The following is an 18,862-nucleotide window of genomic DNA, read 5'->3' as shown; positions in this document are numbered from 1 at the left end:
GCCTCTTTCAACTGACAATGAAGCCGTAGCCGCGCAGCACGGCCGCTGCGGGCCAACGGGCGCGAGGCCGGGAGGGGGAGGGGGAGGGGAGAGGAGAACGGTTGGGCCGAGCCCCGCCCCAGCTCGCACTCTTATTGGCCGGCACCAGGGCTCTGGGCCCGCCCCCTTACGGACCTGTCGCATTGTGACAGGCGGAGGGGCCAGTTCCTGTTGGGTCGGGGGCGGAGCCAAAGGTAGCCTGAGCTCCGCCCGGACGCCCGGGGGCTCCTCCTCCTGTTCCTCACGGCGCGGCGGGCGGCGGTTGTGAGGGGAATGTCACTGCTGCTCCGAGCGGTGGTGCCGCCTCCGACTGCTCCTGCTCTTTCTCTGGCGCCCTCGTCCCGTCAGTTTCCGCCGTTGCCGCAGCTGCACTGAGGAGACGGATGGCTAGAGGGGCGCAAGGGCCATCCGAGTTGAGAGAGCGGCGGTCGCGGCCACTGCTGAGGCGGAGACTCCCCGCCGCCGCCTCCACCCCCAGTTTTCTGGCCTCGCGGCGCTGAGGGCGGGCGCGCGCCGCGCTCTTCCCTCCTCCCTCTCCTCATTCTTCCTCCTCCTCCTCCTCCTCTGGGTCCCCGCCCAGCACCCCTCGCACCAGGCGGCGGCGGCGGCGCGGAGCGAGACCCGCCGCCGGGGCACAACATGGCGGAGCCCTCGGCCCCGGAGAGCAAGCACAAGTCGTCCCTCAACTCGTCCCCGTGGAGCGGCCTCATGGCCCTGGGGAACAGCCGGCACGGGCCCGGGGCCCAGTGTGCGCACAAGGCGGCGGGCGGCGCGGCGCCTAAGCCGGCCCCCGCGGGGCTGTCCGGGGGGCTGTCGCAGCCGGCCGGCTGGCAGTCTCTGCTTTCCTTCACCATTCTCTTCCTGGCCTGGCTCGCCGGCTTCAGCTCGCGCCTCTTCGCGGTCATCCGCTTCGAAAGCATCATCCACGAGTTCGACCCGTGGTGAGTGCCCGCCGCCCCTCCCCCGCCGCCGCTACCCCCCCCCCCCCCCACCGCCCGCTCTGCCCGGACCGGCCGTGGGTCCCGAGCTCGGGCGCGCCCCCGTCCGCGGGCGAAGTTTCCCCGCGCGGCTCGAGGCGGGGCGTCGGGGCCCGAGCGGGACCTTGACCCCGGGCCGGGCGAGCCTGTCGACTCCCTGGAGGGCGAACGTGGCTCTTCGAGGCCGGCTCGGCCCCCGGAGCCCGACCCGCCTCGTGGGGTGCCGGGCGGCGGACTCCCCGCCTCCCCACTGTCCGGGGCTCTCAGCTTTTCAGGCGCCTTTTCGGCTGGCTGGGGTGGGATCGCCCAGGGGGGTGCCCCGTTGCAGTTGGAGGTGAGTCCCGGTGTGCCGGAGCCTCGTCTGCTCAGACTCGCAGTTGCACGCTTTTACGTTGTCTCTCTGGGCTCTCAGACGGGAAGGGAAAAAGCGAGGTGTTGGAGCAAAGGAAATAATATCCCTGAAAGTGATCTGAAAGCTAGGGACGCTAATTTATTTAACGTGAGATATTGTCAAGAGTGGCTTTTTTTTTTCACGGCCCTTAAGTGCATTCCGCACCTCACCGGTTCCACAGTTACCTTGGCTCATGACACTTAGACAAACTGTCACCCTCAGTATGTTATGCACAATATCCGAAAGCGTTACATTAGTTCCTTTATTGGTCTCTGTAAGAAGGTTTGTGGATTAGAGAACAAACAGTAGCATAGTGGATGGGAGCCCTGGATTTTAATACAGAAGTTGCACATGGCATCAGGGACTGACCTCAGGTTTTAGGAAATTACCCCATTAAGAGCACTGGCTAATTTATCTAATTTTATTCATTGGTCTGTGATAGGAAGAGTGCTTTAATATTTTTTGCAACTTGCCCAGCCTAAGTTTCCTGTGGGTTTTATTTTAGTCTGAGTCTATGCCTTTTAACTAACTTAATTCATCTTGACCCATCACCGTTGAGTTAATCTTACTTCCTTATAATCAGACCCGACTAAACTGGTATTTATCGCTGGGATTAGAGAGAAAATCTTCTTGAGAGTTACTAAATATATGATTAATAAATATTTGGGGGAGTGATGTTAAAATACCAACTGAAGTTCTGTCACAGATAGAAAAATTGGTAGTGCATCGTCTGTTGAACAGCAGAGGGGTCCACTCCTGGAGAATTCAATTTACATAGACAATTAACAGCTGTGACATGCTTCCCTGAAACGTTTTCAAAAGCATTTTAGAGGTGTTTTTTTTTTTTTTTTTTCTTTTTTAAAATAACTTTTGTGTTACTTGGAATCACAGAAGAAAATAAATTCCTGTGAAGCCTTATGAACCAGAGTATTCTTAGTCCTAGCTTTTAAACACATAAGCAAGTGAGATTAAAAATGAAATTGGAACCAGAAAATGAAAACTGCTAATATGTTGCTGAACAATGTGAAAAGAGAAAGTTCTGTTTTTTCAAATTACGGGAGCAGAAGTGCATGGTTGACCAAACGTTTCGGGTAACAAAAATTGTGAATTCTGTTTCTGGAGAGTATAATTTTTAAAAGCAGAATTTTTATTAGTAACATTGAGGCTTAAAGATTGCAGAGAAATTAACAGCTACATAATGAGACGATTGGTATTTTTCCTTATTTTGAAGGAAGGTTAGACCTGTGCATCAAGCCAGCCAAAGAGTTTTTACTAAAATTGAATATTATTCATGAAAAGTCTTACTGGATTGCTTCACAGATAAGTTTTTTTTTTAATATGGCAAAAAATTAAAAGTTGATTTCTTCTCTAGTTTCGAAAACATACTCCAAGGGTTTTTGGAGAACAAAATCCTTTTTCACTCACATAAAAATTTGTTTTGTGTCCCTTTTTCTATGTATAAGACACATTTTAGAAGCATCCTTTAGTAGAATATATAACGTTTGACTTTGATTCATATACTCTAAAAGTATATAAACCTCAGAAGTCTTAAAAATCTATTTGATGTAGCTGTTGAGCTTACTGATAGTTTTAATATTTATGTTTTGTTATATTCTTGGTTAAACATTTATGTTCATACTGTTAGATAATTCTGACTAGTAGTAAATAGCCTTTTATAATAAAGGAATTTTTCCTATCTTTTATTGTGAATGGAGATTTGCCAGTATAAATCTTAAATATAATTCAGATGACTTAGAATTTTCAGTCCAAAAAAAAAAAATTCCTTGTTTGCTCACTTACGTTTTTCCTGTCATGTCTTTCAAAGAATTCAGGTATCTTATTCTTAAAATCCATTCTTATTGAAAAATTAAAATTTTAAAAGTAGTTTTTCTTCAAAGCTACTAATAGTACCAGCACTTTGATTCTCAGACACTCAAGTATTATACTGTCTTGGGAATCTCTCAGATTACTGTTTTAATATGTAGTAGTGACATGAACGTTTAATAATATTTGAATGTTCCTCTCAAGTTCTGTACCCGCAAACCAATTTTTCTCTGACCTTCCCTGATCCTTTTTTTTTTTTTTCCATGTCTCTGTACACTGGCTTCACTTCTGAGGTCTTTTTAGTGAAAAGTTTACTTCCTCTGTTTGATTGTAAGTTATTTCTATAAATTTTAACAGTAGTACTTATATTGTGTAAGACTCTAGTTAGCTGCCAAAGGTGACTCATTGTCACAAAGTTATACTTGTTTTTTAAAAAGTTTGTCATTCAAGTTATTTTATAAAGCTTACCAGTTGTTAGAAGGTGTGGTATGTGATGTTCATTAATATTTATTGAATTTTAAAGTACACTGCACTTTTTTAGAACTTCACTGCATTTTGGGTAATGATCTGTTCCCCACTTTAGTAATTTTCCCCCTTATCAGTTGAGTTGATCATACATGAGGACACGGTTTGAGAATTTGTTGTTTGTACTTGGCAAACATTAGGTTGACCAACTTGTTTAACAGCACCTAATTTTATCTTTTTATCTGGTGCAGAATGTAGTTTCTACTTATTTTTGTTGTAGCTGTTAATACTTTTATATTAACCAAATGCTTTTCCCATAACCATTATCTTGTTAAATTGTGGTAGCTTTTCCCACAGATGCAGTGGAAAAGCTCCCTATAAAAGAGGAGTTGCTCTTTTCCCCTGCCTGCAAGGTTGGAAAGGGGTTCTCCCTGGAGCCTGGAAGGAGAATTCTCTCAGCCTTGAGTTTTGACTGCAGTTAACTGTAAAAGGGTAGCAGGGCAGAAAGCTGCAGTTTATGGAGTTGAAACTTGGGAGGCAATTTTCCATAGAAACTTTGGTATAAATAGGTTAATTAGTACCAACATGTTTTCAGAGGAGTGATAAACCTTTGGAACATAAGCTGTAAGTTGGGGACTACTTCCTGTACTTTGAGGTCTCCATGTTTTTCTTCACTTGACAGATGACAGAGGCTGTCGACCTCAGTTCTGAAGATGACAAAATGGGTAACAAAACCAATTTTAGAACAGAAGTGTCACAAAATCTTAAGTGTCTTTACGGAATCGTTAGTAGCAGCAACCCAGAGGCCCTTCAGAACAGGTGTACTGTCACTGATTTCATTGTAATTGAAAACTCCTTAAGCCTTGAGCTCTGGAGATCTTTCCACTTGTAAGAACACTTAGGGAGGAGGCGCAGGAAGTGTGTGAGCTCCTGGGTTGGATGAGGGGATTGGACCTGCTCCCACTGGCTGAGTATGGTGGCTCCTCTAGGTAGTAATCACGGGTTTCCTGAGGCGTCTCATAGGTGCTGGGGAAGTTAGGCTCTGTCAGCAACCACTCTGGAACTTTTTTCTGTCCTTATTCATGTATTGAGGGCCAACTTGAATAAGACTGCACACACCCCTTACTGCCATAAGCAGTTTGCACAATGTTGGTCTGAGAAACTTTGATTAAGGAATTGCATTCTAGGTTCTGACCCAGTTATTATGAATATGGGCAGACTTACTAGCCTGCCCATGCTTTGTCTTCTCTGATTTTTATGCTATCAGTAAGTTTTGGGTGCTTTGTGTGGTATGAGAAAGTGTTAAAAGTTGTCTTCATTGTAGTATCTTATTATGAATCAGTGCATACATGCTCTCAGAAATAATGGAATGATTGATATTCTCCAGTGACTGAAACATTTTTTTCCCTCATTTTGTTTACTTTGAAAACTTAATGCTGTTAGGGAAAGACAATACTGCAGTTAACCTGTATTATAAAGCACTGTACAGTTCAGCAGCTCAGTATATTGCTTGATTGTCATATTATGAAAATTTTCAAGCATACAGAAAAGTTGAAAGAGTTTTACAGTGAGCGCTCATACTGAACATGTAGGTTCTGCACTTTGTTGTTTAGTTGCTAGGTCGTGTCCGACTCTCTTGTGACCCCATGGCCTGTAGCCCACCAGGCTTCTCTCTGTGGGATTTTCCAGGCAAGAATAGTGGAGTGGGTTGCCATTTCCTTCGCCAGTTAGTATTTACTTAATTTGCTTTATCATGTCTTTCTATCTGTCCATTACTGCTTTTAAATCCTGCTTGTAGGATACTAATAGTACACTGTAATGTGAAGAATGTTATCTTTGTTCCTCAACTCTGTGATAAAGAGGAGCTCTTATCTCTGGGTAGCATTTATTTTCTATAATACTTGAATATAATGAGCATAAGTACAGTTTATATATCATCTTCAAATTGAACTGCAGGTTAGAATCAGATTCAGTCATTCTGGGTTTTGGTTAGTAACTCACCTGAGTACATTATAAGTCAGTGCTTTTAGGCCAAGTCTGTTAAACGACTTGAAAGTGAAAAGAAAGTGAAGTCGCTCAGTTGTGTCTGACTCTTTGTGACCCCACGGACTGTAGCCTACCAGGCTTCTCCGTCCGTTTTTTCCAGACAAGAGTCCTGGAGTGGGTTGCCATTCCCTTCTCCAAAGTTGAATCCTATGTCTCAGGAGAAATTCTGAAGGTTTTATTAGATTTAGTTTTTGTGGAACTCCTAAACTCGTTTGAATTATTAGAAGCCTTTTATTGGTGAGCCTGTGCTTATTATGAGTTCTTTTTTTCTTCTCTTTTTTTTTTTTTTTTAGCGTTTTGGCTGTTCTCCATTGCTGTGCGCAGACTTTGTCTAGTTGCGCTGCATGGGATTCTCATTGTGGTGACTTGTAGAGCACAGCCTCTAGGGCGCAAGGGCTCAGTAGTTGTACATGGGCTTAGTTGCTCCTTGGCCCATGGAATCTTCCTGAACCAGAGATTGAACCCCTGTCTCCTGCATTGTTTTAGAGACTTAAATAATGGCAAAACTTAAATAATGGCAATACTACACACATAAACTGGATTTTAATTCTACTGCTAGTGTAAAGGTCTAGTCACGCATCCATGACTTTTTTGAGACATCACCACTACTGCTTTTGGATTAAAGCACTCTAGTACTCTTGCCTGGAAAATCCCATGGACAGAGGAGCCTGGTAGGCTGCAGTCCATGGGGTCGATAAGAGTCAGACATGACTGAGCGACTTCACTTTCACTTTTCACTTTCATGCATTGGAGAAGGAAATGGCAACCCACCCCAGTGTTCTTGCCTGGAGAATCCCAGGGACGGGGGAGCCTGGTGGGCTGCCATCCATGGGGTCACACAGAGTCAGACACGACTGAAGTGACTTAGCAGTAGCAGCAGCTCCTGCATTGATCGGTGGCTTCTTAACCACTGGAACACCAAGGAGCCTTCTGATGAATCTTATTCGTGCTTTTTTTTTTTTTTTTTTGCCATGTTTTATCCACATGGAATGTGTAATTGAGTATTATGTATGATTCCAAAAGTGGCTTCTCTCAGTCCCTGCAATAAACGGGAAGAAAGGAAAACATGTTCAAACAATGTAGGACCCACAGTTGTTAACACATGGGCGAAATTAATACTTTTGAAAGGGGAAAATATACAAATGGTTAACCTGCTATTCCATTTTTACTCCTTCATTTGCTTAACTTGATTCTGGTGGCTTTTTTGTTTTTAAACCTCTGGCTCTTTTTCTGAGAGGGTTTCTATGACCTTACTTTATCTTCTTATATAAACAAATAATTTCCAGGAATTTAGAAATTGATAGAAAATGTGTGCTTAGTCACTCAGTTGTGTCTGACTCTTTGCAACCCCATGGACCCCACCAGGCTCCTCTGTCTATGGGGATTCTTCAGTCAGGGATACTGGAGTGGACTGCCATGCCTTCCTCCAGGGGATCTTCACAACCTAGGGATCAAACCTAGGTCCTCCAGCATTGCATTACAGTCTGAGCCACCAGGGAAGCCCAAGAATACTGGAGGGGGTAACCTATCCTTTCTCCAGGGGATCTTCCTGACCCAGGGAGACCCAGCGATTGAACCAGGGTCTCCTTAATTGCAGGTGGATTTTTCACCAGTTGAGCTACCAGGCAGTACTATAAGATTAAAAGAAAAATCTGTTAGGGGAGGGTCAGGACTGGAAGTGGAGAAGGAAATGGCAACCCACTCCAGTATTCTTGCCTGGAGAATCCCAGGGACAGAGGAGCCTGGTGGGCTGCCATCTGTGGGGTCGCACAGAGTCGGACATGACTGATGTAACTTAGCGGCGGCAGCAGCGGGGCTGGAAGAAACAGGAGCAACTACTCAAGGCTCTCATATCTTAGGTAAATGTAGGTTAACTGGCATTTATAGACTTGCCAGGAAACTGAACTACTGTTTGGAGCCTTATTTCTTCGGAAAAGGACTTTCATAGTTTTAAATGAAAGACATTTAAACATTTTGGAATATAACCTGTATTTAAGTTGGTAAATATCTTTATGTTGTTCAGGTTTGTACTATTTTTAGAAAAGCAAATTTCTAGGAAATTGTGACTGGCATACTAAGCTGACCGTGTCATCAGTGACTTTTCTTTCTTTGGAACTTAATATTGCAGGGTAACTTGAATGTGTGTTCTAAAAAGTGGTAAATGCTTAGTTTTTACATGGTCTTATAACTTGATTTTAGATCTTAGAATTGAAGAGGTCAGGTAACATCTTTTATTTCAGTAGATAAAAAATATTTCAATGCAATATTACTCTCAAAGATTGTATAATACAGGTCTGCCTGTTCTCCAGAATCTGTCCTTTTTATTACATCTTTTGCCTCCAAGGCAGGATTAAATGACAGCATCCTCCATTTAATTTATGTTTTTTAATCAGTCGCCCTGATTTAAATCTTAACACGTTGGCCTATCAAAATGCCTGGGCACACACAGTTCCTGTTCTAGCAAACTACACACTCACTAGTTGGATGATGGCTAATTACTTCGTTTGTTTTGATGTAAGGAAGAGAGAAGAGTTGATGGTGGCTTAAAGTTGTTATACCCGAATGACTAGGCAATTTTCAGAGAGGGGCTTTTAAGGGAATAGCTGAATGAGAGGGAAAAATGATTGAATCCAATTGAATGTTTTCATTTAGATTTGCCTATAAAAAGTTGAGGGAAATGAATTTGGAAGTATTACGCCATTCCAGTTAAGGGAATTATGGTTGTTACTGTTCAGTGGCTAAGTAGTGTCTGACTCTTTGCTCTTGGAATTCTATAGTCTAAAGGACTATTTAGAGAGTTAATGTTGGTCAGCTTGTCTTGTTTTCAGGACAAAGATGCTGACTGCCAGAGGACTGGAGTACTCTTTCTAAGGTAGTATAGTTGTGGGTTGGCCAAATTCTTTTGTATTTTCATTGCATCTGTGTTTGCATTAGAAGTTTTTTGAGAAGTTGTTTGGAGATTGTTACTTCAAAAGATGAGGGGAAGTTAGTGTCTACCCTCACTTAAATCTGTCTGGGAGATCTTCGCAGTTCAAGTTTAGCTGTGGAAGTGGCTTTTGTGTGAAGTTTGACTGTTTTAGAACTAGGGATTTTCAAAACTCCATCAGTTTTCTGTAATTTCTGTAAGTTACTAGTTTCCGTAGTTCAACTTTCAAACTTCTGTTTTTGAATTTTTTTTTTTATTCTTATCTCAAGGGAAATATTACCACAGAAAAACAAAGAAATTCTATGTTTCTGTTAGTAAAGTACTAGCAATTTGCTGATAACCAAGTTGGTAAGGTTTCTTTTGGAATTTCCTTTTAATTTCTTTCTCATGCCTTACAGGTTTACTAGCTATTCTCAAGTAAGGATTTTTCTTCATACTGTGGATGTTCTTTTCTTTAGTGATACCTCGCAGTCTCTCCATCCTACAGATGACTTGGACTGAATTTGGTTTTTAAATTTAAATTATTGGATTTTGTTTTTTTAGATAGATGGATAGATAATATTACAGCATATACTGTTTTTCATACTGTTTTAAAAATTAAAATGTAGTAATTCGTAATTAATTTCTAAAATGCTAGTATATGCATACCTTAAATGTGCTCCTGGCCAAAACCTGGAAACTCACTTGTTACTATCATGCCTTTTTAATTTTTTTAATTGAAGTAAAATGGACATATAACATTAGTTTCAGAAATACAACATATGATTTAATATTTGTATACATTTTGAAATGATGACCAGGGGAACTCTAGTTAACATCTATCAATCACCTTATATAGTTACCTTCCCCCCTTTTTTACTGGGATGAGAACTTTTTAGATCTACTCTCTTAGCAATTAATGCTTATTCTTAAAACACCAGTAACTCCTGTTAAGTAGAATGTAAGCTTTTAATGTAGTTTTTATTATTAAACTAGTTATTAGGACATGAAACAACAGACTGGTTCCAAATAGGAAAAGGAGTGCGTCAAGGCCGTATATTGTCACCTGTTTATTTAACTTATATGCAGAGTACATCATGAGAAACGCTGGACTGGAAGAAACACATGCTGGAATCAAGATTGCCAGGAGAAACATCAATAACCTCAGATATGCAGATGACACCACCCTTATGGCAGAATGTGAAGAGGAACTCAAAAGCCTCTTGATGAAAGTGAAAGAGGAGAGTGAAAAAGTTGGCTTAAAGCTCAACATTCAGAAAACGAAGATCATGGCATCCGGTCCCATCACTTCATGGGAAATAGATGGGGAAAGAGTGGAAACAGTGTCAGACTTTATTTTTCTGGGCTCCAAAATCACTGCAGATGGTGACTGCAGCCATGAAATTAAAAGACGCTTACTCCTTGGAAGGAAAGTTATGACCAACCTAGATAGCATATTCAAAAGCAGAGACATTACTTTGCCAACAAAGGTTCGTCTGGTCAAAGCTATGGTTTTTCCAGTGGTCATGTATGGATGTGAGAGTTGGACTGTAAAGAAGGCTGAGCGCCGAAGAATTGATGCTTTTGAACTGTGGTGTTGGAAAAGACTCTTGAGAGTCCCTTGGACTGCAAGGAGATCCAACCAGTCCATTCTGAAGGAGATCAGCCCTGGGATTTCTTTGGAAGGAATGATGCTAAAGCTGAAACTCCAGTACTTTGGCCACCTCATGTGAAGAGCTGACTCATTGGAAAAGACTCTTATGCTGGGAGTGATTGGGGGCAGGAAGAGAAGGGGACGACAGAGGATGAGATAGCTGGATGGCATCACTGACTGGATGGACGTGCGTTTGAGTGAACTCCGGGAGTTGGTGATGGACAGGGAGGCCTGGCGTGCTGCGATTCATGGGGTCGCAGAGAGTCGGACATGACTGAGCGACTGATCTGATCTGATCTGAGACCATCTTACCTGTGTAATTCATAGAAAAAATAATGGAGTACAGAATTTCTGGAAGGTGGCATTCTTTTAGTTTTTGAGATATTCTGAAAATGTCTTAAATATTTACATAAAAGAATCATATTCTGTCAGTGAGAAGATATTCAGCTTCAGTCTGTTAAAAATATTTCCCTTACAGTGAAACACATACTGAAAAGTATATAAACCTAATGTGCAGTGTAGTGACTGATTATAAAATAAATACCAATGTGACCATCACCTCCATCATCAAAAGAATTGCCACCACCGGGATATCCCCTGGTGGTCCACTGCCTAAGACTCAGAACTTGTAATGCAGGGGGCATGGGTTTGATCCCTGATCAGGAAACTAGATCCCGTGTGCTGCGACTAAGGCCCAGTGCAGCCAAAGAAATAAATATTTTTTTAGGAAAAAAAAAATTTCTGCCGCCTCAGAATTCTTGTTGTGTGCTTTCTCAATCCATCCCCCTCCCCACCACACACGTGATAGTAGTTACATTCTGCTTTTTCTCCTAGGTGGTATAATTCTGAGTGCATTCCTAAATAATATAGTTTTGCCTATCTTAGAACTTTAGAAAAATGAACTTGTGGCTTTTGTGTCTTGCTTTTTTGTTGTTCATCACTGTAAGATTAATCTTCAGTGCTCGAAGGGTGTTGAGAGTATGTCGGAAATAAGGTTTGACAATAATTTGATTCACCATACTTTTCAACCACCTGAGGAGGTTGCCTGCTCTTTTGCATCAGAAGTATCTGTAAGACAAGTTTTTTTAAGGTATGGAGCGATTTAATCTTTTCAGACAGTAAGACTACAAAGAGGTTGGAGGAGGAGACATCACTTTGAGGAGACAAATGATAATCAGATAAATGCAAAATTATTGGCTTTTTAAACTGTAGCTTTTGCCAACTGTTCTTTTTAAAGTATATACACTAAAATTTACATAAGGAAAAGTTGCTGTAGTTCTTGAAAGAGAATGTTGAAAGGGGAGCTGAAATATAGGAATTTAGGAAAACCCTAAGACTGAACTGTTTAATGTATTAATATTTTTGTAGAGGATCGGTGACTCCAGGTTGTTTGTGATTTTGTGTAGATATTATGGGCTCTTGAACAGCTTTCTTTTGTCTGAGTGTTGTTTTCATGTTGCTTTCTTCCAGTCTTCCATGGCCACCATTTTTATTGTTTTCCCATATTGTTACCCACCTGGGTTCTTCGGGCTTCCCTTGTGGCCCAGCTGGTAAAGAATCTGCAACGAGGGAGACCCAGGTTCAATCCCTGGGTTGGGAAGATCGCCTAGAGAAGGGAAAGGCTACCCACTCCAGTATTCTGGCCTGGATAATTCCATGGACTGTATAGTCCATGGGGTTGCAAAGAGTCAGACACGACTGATCGACTTTGACTCTGGGTTCTTCAGTCAATAGAAATTGATAAGAGGCCTCTTTAATCAATAGATATCGATAAAAGGACTCCTGCAGCAGGAGGTAACAGAAATAAGTAACGGGATCCCTTGCTTGCATCTTGCAGAGGGGTGAGCTGGTCCCTTAGGGGTGATGGTAGGATTGGAGGGTTGGGTCAGGTGGGTGGCTTAAGCTAGTCTTTCTACCCTGTTGATGCTGTGTGCAGGGATAATGTGCAACTTGCTTTTGGTCCTGGCACCTCAGAAGTAGTGGTTTTTTGGCCTTTTTGTATGGTGTTTTTCATAATTTGCCCCAACCTGCACATGCACAGTTATTTTTAGTCCCTTATAGTTTCTTTGTATTCTGTTGCTCAGGGAGATGTTTGTCCATGTACAAGTGCTGTAGGAAACGGTCCCAGGTCCCAGCCAGTTTCAATATCTTTTTTCTTTTATTGATTTAGTAGTTATCTTGGTCTTCAAGAAGAATGTGAGAGGGGTGATGGTAGAATCCTTTCAAAAGCTTCTTGGGATAAAAAATTTTTTTCAGAGAGGTAAAGAAGAGGTTGTTGATTTTTATGTAGGAACTTAGTATTTATTGGGGTGTGAGAATTTGTCATGTATTAGGAAGTGATTTAAAGATACTATTGGAAACGTTATTCCAGATTATGAGCTTCTAATTAGCAGTTCTTAAGTGAAACAAACATATGAATGCTTCTAATGCATTTCTATTTATTGGCCAGAATGATTTTGATGAAATTTAGTGGTATTTTTCTGCTGTGCTTTAGTATGGTACCCATGCTACTTGAGTGGATAACAGTTGGTTTCTTCTGTGAACAAAAAAGACTGTATAGTTAATTCATTAATAGTTGAAGGAGAATATAAATCTCTGACTGTCTTTCTTCAAACTTCAAATTGAGCTAACCAGTATTCATAAGGAAGATGTATTTATTATCCTTTCTTCTCCAAATCCCATGTAATGCATGCCAGAGAGAAACTTTGAATTAGGCTCTATTTGTATAATGGTCCAACTTAAAGACTTAAGCTATTTTAACACTTTCAGGGTTTCTCATGTGAATTCTTCAGGGAAGTAGGAAAGGCCCAGCATACTTCTTTCAGAAATAACAATCCAATATAGTTTATCTGTTTTATGTGAGAGATTTAGGTACAAGTTTTATTAATCCCAGTATAAAGCAGACTTCAGTTAAATTTTGTTTATGATTGTTCATTTAACTAAATAGGCCAGAGCCATTTTGAACAAGATTTTAACACCTGTAATGTAAAAACACTTAAGGAGACTTAAGTTGTTATTCCTTCTTTGCCTAAATTATTATTGAGATATTGTTGTGGTGTTATGGTGCTCATTTCCCCCTCTAATGAATAATTATAATTTATAATTTATTGTTATTACTATACAAAGACAAAGGAAGATCCTTAAGAACATCATCTTCCTAGAATATCTACATTATATTGGGAGCATAGTGAATGTTCAACAATGATAACCACATTTTATGTTTTGGTCATGACAGTGATGGAACAAGAAGTGTTTATTGTGTAATAAACTTTGATAAACTTTGGCTTTGACTGTGCTGTCAGGAAAATCATGTGTAGTTGGGATAAAGTGGTAATAAGTCATATTTGGTCTAAATTGTCTTCTTTGTGTACTTAGTCATGTCTGATTCTTTGCGACCTGCCATGCTCCTCTGCCCATGAAATTTTCCAGCCACTGAAGTGGGTTGCCATTTCCTCCTCCAAGTGATCTTCCCAACCCAGGGATTGAACCCGTGTCTCCTGTGTCTCCTGCATTGGCAACCGGATTCTTTCCAGTGCCACCTCGCAAACCTTAAATCCCCTTGCAGTTTCCTAAATGTTGAGAGCTTTGAATGTGTCGTTTGTATGTTAATGAGTGAAGTTTGGAAGCCCCTGGCTCACCTGAGGATGGGAGATGGTTGCCAGTGGTCTGACTTTCAGTTCCACCCCCTGACCTCCAGGGAAGGGAGAGGAGCTGGAGTGATCTAATCACTGGAGAATCACCAGTGGCCAATAATTTAATCAGTTGTTCCTGTGTAACAGTCTCCATAAAAACCAAAACAGTCAGAGTTTGGAGAACTTCTAGGACCTTGTAGAGACTGAGCGATGGGTTCAGAGAGAACGTGGAAGCTCCGTGCCCCATCCGGCACACCAGCTCTTCACCTGGCTGTTCCTGAGTTCTCTCCTTTTATATTAAACCAGTGATCTACTTAATGAGTTATTTGAGTTCTGTGAGCTAGTTTATTAATCCAGCTCAAGGGGACATGGTTGGTTAGAAGCACGGGTGACCTGGACATGTGATTGGCATCTGAAGTTGATGAGGTGCTTAGTCTTGGAGGTGTGAGCCCTTCACCTGTGGGATCTGATGCTGTCTCCAGGTAGATAATGTCAGTTGAGTTGTAGGACACGCAGCTGGTGTTGGAAAATTTCTTGGTGGTGTGGGGAAACACCCCCATTCCCTGTCCCCATCACACACACTGGAATGCTGTGGTGAACTGCTTATAGTGAACATCAAGATCTTACTCTCAATAAAGATGTCATTTTAATGTTAAGAAAGAAAGAGTTGAAGAAAGTAGGTGATAATGTTTGTAGATGTAATCTACCTGAGCATCAGGAATTGCCATCAGCAATTGAGAGATGGCTAGTTGGATGGATGGATGCCTTAGGAATAATTTTAAGGGAGGGAGATTTTAGTTACATGAGTAAATATTTCTTCGAAATACCAGCAACTCTTAAGTAAAAGTTTTGTCTCACTAGTTAAGGAACATTGAATAAGAAAAGACAGGTAAGTTAATATCTAAAAATCATGAATGATACAGTTTCAGTGCTGTGTTCTTTTGAGATGATAAATGAAAAAAGATATCAGCTATAGAAGAGTAAAATTCACAAGCTGGCATTTTATTTGAACTTGAGAAATAATATCTTGGTGTGGGAAAATAGGAATGATCATTATATACACAGGTACTAGTTAGAATATGCTAAATTCATAAAAATAAGTTTGGATGTGGTTAGATTAATGATCCCTTTGGTTTCTCTGTTCTTGACTTAGCTTTATGGTAACAGGTAATTAATATGGAAATTAAGCAACACTTTAGAAAGCATTCCAGCTCTGTCTGATCGAAATTTTTAAGTTTTACCATAAAAGGTTAAAGGATACTAAATAAAAATACTCGTTAGGAATGAAAAAAGTTGTTTGTCTCCTTTAAAGTGTCCACAGTGGAAATAGTTTGTCTATGTCTAATCACTGGGAGAATCGTTGAATATTGTAGATCTTAAGAGTAAAGTAAACCAAGATATAAACTCTTTATGTTCTTTTACTGTGTGTTGGACTCTAACAAAATGATTGATCTGCTCTTTAATTATACTATTATTCATGTAATAATAACAACATTCCTATGAGTCCTAAACCTGATGTGCTATAGTGACATTTTTGCTTAAAACTGATTTTTTTTGTAACCTTCATACATGAGGGTGCCTTTAAAAAAATTGTTATAGTGAGTAAGGTTTGATGAATATATTGACAATTAAGACATTGAATATGTTCTTAAATTTAAAAACTTAATGAACTTGCTTCATGGAAGTTTAATTTTAGTCCTAATAATATTTTTATTCTAGTTAGCTAAAAAAGAGTTTTGTTTTAATATACTAAGCAGCTTCCTGGCATTTGAAGGAACAGGATAATGAAACAATGTGCAGCAAATGAACTGTAATCTTAAAACTGTTAAGTCCAGTCATTTGTTCAAAGTAGAAGAATGAGTTTGAGGAATGACTAAAATCTTTTTAAATATGAGTTTTTTTTTTTTTGGAAGATGGTTAAAAATGAGTTAGTCACTTAGAAAGGGAGATCTTTTCTCCTGTTTAAGGTACTTATTTTGATTGTTAAAATAATTTGCTGCATTTAAATGAAGTGTCTGATATAAACAGTTTAAAGCAACAAAAAAGATTTTCCTTCTGAAATAAGAATCGTTTTGGACTTTTAATAAGCATTTGTGTAATTAGTGTTGGAGGTCATAATTGTTGGTTGTGAATTGCCTCATAATGTTCTACATAAAATTTTTGTAAGTCAAACTATATTGAGAATGCAACTTGCATATAAAAGAATGTATAAACCCTTATATATAGTTAGGAACATGATAAACACCTGTGAAACTCCTACACAACTAGAGAACTGGAACATTACCAACTGCACATTATCTGTGTTCCTTCCCTAGCCTATCCTCCTTGTTTGCCTTTTCACACTAGGAAACCACTGTCCTGAATTCTGTTTAACATTTCCTTTGAAATACTGAGAAAAAAAAGCTCATGTATGTATTTCTAGACAGTATATTGCTAATTTTGCTTAGTTTGGAGCTTTAAAAAATACCCTATTATATAAAGGGTCTCTGACTTGGATTTTTATATATATATATATATATCAGTTGAACATTTGGGTTTCCTCGTTTTTTATGAGTAATGCTACTATGAACATTAAAAGCTATATTTTCTGATGCATATGTGTACATGTTTGCTAGAGTGTATACCTGGGAATTTTGTCATGTGTTTTGATTGTTTGTAAAAACAAATCACCACTCTAAGTGACAAAACAGCATTTCATTATTTTGCAATCTGTGTCTTGAGTGGGAGGTTCTTTTGCTTCATGGTATCAGCTGTGGTGCTGGGATGATTATAGTCAACAGGCTGCAGTCTGCAGGGGCTAGAATGGCTGCGATGTGGACAGCTCAGAGTCATCTGGATTCTTAATTGGGAGCTCAGCCAGGGTCTTTTTTTTTTTTTTTTTTTTTGGCTCCTTCACGTGGGCTGCAAGGACTGCCTCACAGCATGGTGGCTGGGTTCTGAGAAAGAGCCTCCCAAGAGAGAGGAAGTTGCCAGGCTAGTCTTGGAGTTAAGGGAGAAGATGCATATACCGATAGGGACAGAATTGTTTTGGGCATCTTTGGAGACTTGACTGCCACAGTGTGTCACTTTTATCTCCTCTGTGAAATAACTGTTAAGTTTTTGGTCAGTTTTTTTTAGTTGGGTTGTTTTGTGTTTTGGTGTGTGTGTGTGTATGTGGAGGGGGGATGGTGGCGCTGATACTAAGTCTAGGTTAAATTTGTTGCAAATTTTACTGCATATTTTGGCATATTGGTCCTTAAAAGCAGTCCTGTGAGACAGATATTTTATTACATTCATTTTACAGGTAAAATCAGTGCTGCTTAGTATGTTAAAGTAGGTCTTAAAAGTCAGCCAGCCTCAGGATATTTTTGGTATAAAGAATAGCATATGTAAACATGAACAATTACCAAATGGCATGCTTCCATCAATCTGCCTGCTACACCACTGCCACTATCCCGCACCAAAAGATTAAAGCTTGAAAAAGTTTACAAGTTTCTCTTTATTCATTTATGGTCAGTTTCAATGTTTTAGGTGAAGTGTGGCTTTCGTTAGTAAACTGAGGCTTGGTGATGCCAGAGTGACAGAGCTGGAACCAGTACACTCAGGTCCAAGTTCTCTATAGTCTTCTTGCCTTCCCCCCATCCTCACTTTTTTTCCTCTAAATTCTTCAGTTGGATCATCAGCAGGATCTGCTAGTACATTTCAAGACACTTGTGATTTTGATAGCCAAACTAGTTCTGCTCTCAGCCTCCCACTTTGAGGATTTGCTGTAGTTCTCAGAACACAGTGTAAAGGAATTGGCTGATACTGGAGATTTCCTTGACTAACCCTGCTTACAGACTGTATATTGGAAATTAAGATGCATAAGTGTTGTGGTCAGAATGTTTTATAAGAATTCTAGTAAGCCTAGAGATTCACAACTGATATTCAAGTATCCGCCATATGTATGTACTTTAAAAAGAACACTGTAGGCTTGCATCAAGCTCAGCTGAGTTGCTTTAAAACTGAAAATGCCACGGAGCAAGACTTTAAAATGAAGCAGCTTTCTCTCATGCCTGAGCAAATTCAGAGTATATAGAAATGAGTGTGTAGACACTTCCCAACCCTCAAATTTAGGAAAATCGTTCTTTGTGTAAGTATAGTTTCTGATCATTACAATTCTATTAATATATGTTGAATTCAGACACCTCAGTACAATTCTCCAGTGTAAAAGCGCTGCTTCAGGCAGCATGACTTACTTTCATGTCACTTCAGATTTCTTGGGTCCAAGATTCAAAGGCAGAAACAAAGGTGATAATAGTAATTGTACTTACTGGAGGAATTTTTGACGGATAGTGAAATTCAGAATATCTTTGGGCTTTGACTTAGGAGTGTTTTTCCCAGCAATAACAGCCATTGCAGGACTGAGCCTCTCATTCATTTTTATTTTTCCCAGCCCCATATTCTTCCATTCCAGTGTCCTGCATATGAAGATTAGTTACCCTTCCTCAGGAAGTAAATTGAGATAGAACACATTTGCTATACTGTTTCCATGATAAAGTATAGCTGTCAGGTCACTTGGCAAAAAGCTTAACACTAGATACCCCAAGTGAGTATAGAACAATACTATTTGTTTTTTTTTTTTTTAAGGGGAAAATTAATGATTTTTTTACTTCATTTAAAAATTCAATAAATGCACTTAACATTTGTAATTCTTAGAATAAACACATTTTAAAATAGAGTATACCAAAAATATGCTATTCTCTGAATCTCTGAGGCATTTAATACATGTTATTAGTTTATAGAAATTAACAAAATTACCTTTGCTATGTGAAGGACACCAAAGCTTTCTTATAATTCACTGTTGCCTGTCAGCTTTTCCTCCAGCCTGAAATGTGGGTCAAAAGGGAGGAGAAAATGGAATCATTCTCCTTTTACTCTTTCATTACTCTTTGAGTATATTTGCTGATA

General features: G+C 40.1%; 1 protein-coding gene across 1 annotated transcript in view; it reads left to right on the top strand.

Moving 5' to 3' along the window:
* The first annotated feature begins 270 nt into the window (after nucleotides 1-270).
* Nucleotides 271-18,862, top strand: part of STT3B (STT3B, catalytic subunit of the oligosaccharyltransferase complex) — a 103,098-nt gene continuing 84,506 nt past the window's right edge. The window contains exon 1 of the mRNA XM_027523776.1: nucleotides 271-980. Within this exon, the coding sequence (XP_027379577.1) occupies nucleotides 679-980 (302 nt within the window). The 5' untranslated portion in view covers nucleotides 271-678. The remainder of the gene's footprint in view (nucleotides 981-18,862) is intronic.

Source organism: Bos indicus x Bos taurus, chromosome 22, assembly GCF_003369695.1.
Source record: "Bos indicus x Bos taurus breed Angus x Brahman F1 hybrid chromosome 22, Bos_hybrid_MaternalHap_v2.0, whole genome shotgun sequence".
Lineage (NCBI taxonomy): Eukaryota > Metazoa > Chordata > Mammalia > Artiodactyla > Bovidae > Bos > Bos indicus x Bos taurus.
The sequence above is the reverse complement of the archived record's forward strand: the minus strand, read 5'-3'. Positions and strand labels throughout refer to the sequence as shown.